Source organism: Diaphorina citri, unplaced genomic scaffold, assembly GCF_000475195.1.
Source record: "Diaphorina citri unplaced genomic scaffold, Diaci psyllid genome assembly version 1.1 scaffold2346, whole genome shotgun sequence".
NCBI lineage: Eukaryota > Metazoa > Arthropoda > Insecta > Hemiptera > Psyllidae > Diaphorina > Diaphorina citri.
In genome coordinates, this window is record NW_007379770.1 from 1 (window position 1) to 2128 (window position 2128).

The 2128-nt window shown below is 39.6% G+C and overlaps 1 protein-coding gene across 1 annotated transcript; it reads right to left on the reverse strand.

Moving 5' to 3' along the window:
• Positions 1 to 97: 97 nt before the first annotated feature.
• On the reverse strand, positions 98 to 1326 carry LOC103518758. The gene is made up of 2 exons (XM_008483841.3): positions 1115 to 1326; positions 98 to 663 (listed from the first exon to the last, which is right to left on the reverse strand). Exons 1-2 carry the CDS (start codon positions 1180 to 1182, stop codon positions 306 to 308), a joined length of 426 nt encoding a protein of 141 aa, XP_008482063.2. The 5' UTR covers positions 1183 to 1326; the 3' UTR covers positions 98 to 305.
• Positions 1327 to 2128: the final 802 nt, after the last annotated feature.

The following is a 2128-nucleotide window of genomic DNA, read 5'->3' on the forward strand; positions in this document are numbered from 1 at the left end:
CTATAGGTTGACCAGGTTTGGATAAGTCCTTCTATAGAGTAAGCAATTTAGTAAATTCTGTGAGAGGGTATTGGATCAAGAATAAAACATTTCGGAATCAGATTAAATTTCATAATTGGATCAAGAATTAAACATTTCAAAAATAAGCTGTTCTGTATTAGGTAGTCAAATGAAAATTTTTTGGTATCAATAAAGTTTCTTTTGTTCTTTTATTATTTCCTATTGTTTTCTTGGCAAAACAAGTAACATATTTGCTACCATAGTTATTAGAGGGTTAATGAATCCTCCCTCACACAATCAAATGGTCACTCACCAAAGAATATATTAGGAGGCATTGTATTTTTTGATGTAAAATATAAATGCCTCAGCAATGCCCATGTGTTATCAAACTGTGTATTCAATTGTTCAATCGAGTCAAATATTTTGCTAAACACTTGCAGTCCTGCTTTTGCTTTGGATTTCTCTTCAGCTAGAATCATTTCTTGCTCTAGCGGGATTCTGTCTTCGACAGCAAGTACTTGTGTTTCATACTCAATAATCCTTTGTCCCATAAGTGTCACACATTTCTCCGTTGTCAGTTGATTGAACTGAGGCAGCTTGTCATGAGCAGTGGTGATGTTGATTTTGTTGAGGGCCTCATTAGCTGTAGGCACCTCAGGTAACCTGTGAGGAAAAAAAAAATTGTTAGTACAGTTGAACCTGTCTAAGTGGGAAACCTGGATATCAAGGAAAAATTTGCTGGTCCCGTGTTGAGCATAAATGCTTGTCACAAATAGGGTTGCTACAAACTAGCAAAATGGTGAAAAGTACGGGAACGTGGACTCGAACCACTAACCTCTAGATCCAAAGTCCACCACACTAACCACTACACCCCTGAGGTTTGTTCTTATGAAAAATCAGGCTTTATTACATAATATCGAAGGGAATGATTTGAGCCCATGAAAGTACTTGGAAATCTTATTGGTTGGACAGCAAGAATTCCCTCATATCACTGCTGAAATCAGAGCTTAGCCTTAGAGGAACCTAATCAAATGGCAGTAGGGCAAGTCCACCTTCCTGGATCCTGATCTTCTAGAGGTCCACAAATTTTGGCACCCCGGAGAAAAAAACTTACAGAACTATGTATCCCGATCGACTGTGAACTCTGAGCAGATTATGGCGAAACTGCAACAGCTGCTTCATGGTGTTTCTTTCTTGAAAATGACACAGCTAGAGTAAAACAACTGAAAAGAGTTCTCTTGATAAGAAAACTTAAGTTTTCACTCACCACTTACATTTCAGAGAAAAATTCAATTTCGAAAAATTTGCGATTTGCATTTTGCACTTCAACTTCACGTGTTGTGCGCATGTTACAGTGTTGCCAGATTTTTCCAATTTCAAATTCCACCGTTGCCTGATGATCGTGACTGTGCGCGTTAAATTAAGGCGCCTCCCTTTTAGTCCATAGGGAGTTTTTTTCATAGGTAGGTACCTACTTATTTTATTTTTTAGCCCGTCCTTCCTTTATTATTATTCTCTTCTGCTGCCTATCTGATCTACAACTACTCTGTTTCATTTTATTTTATTCCCCACCTTACGACACTTTTCCTCATTATGAACGTTTTTTGTGGCTCCACTTTTTTAACTGTTGATTCTTTGTGGTCCACAAAGCTCTAGCCTCCGTGAACGACCTTGTCGGAGCGTTTAATGGAACAATCGTTCCAAAAATAGGTACCTACTTACCTACCGTAAAGAGGTAAATACGCACTTCGTATTTCGTAGACATCTAGGTATTCTAGGTAAATATTAAAGTACCTAGACCTAGGTACCTATCTATATTTATTTCTACTTTCTTAACATTGATGTTCAAATTACGTCTAAACTCATATGTTTTCCTTTCTCGGCCCGACACACACGTTTCGGACGCTCGAGAGGCCGGGACAAGGTAGGCCAGGCCTTTCCTCTGACCGTAATGTACCTATGTGGCGGGCCTACCACAGACCACTGATTTTTCCGTTACCCAGGGGACCTTTGATAGTTAGACTAGTCAGCTTGGAAAGTAGCGATCCTGCCTTGTAAGCACTAGGTCGCGGGTTCGATTCCCGCCCGGAGCGGATTTTATCCTGAACGGATAATGTTCGTTCTCGGA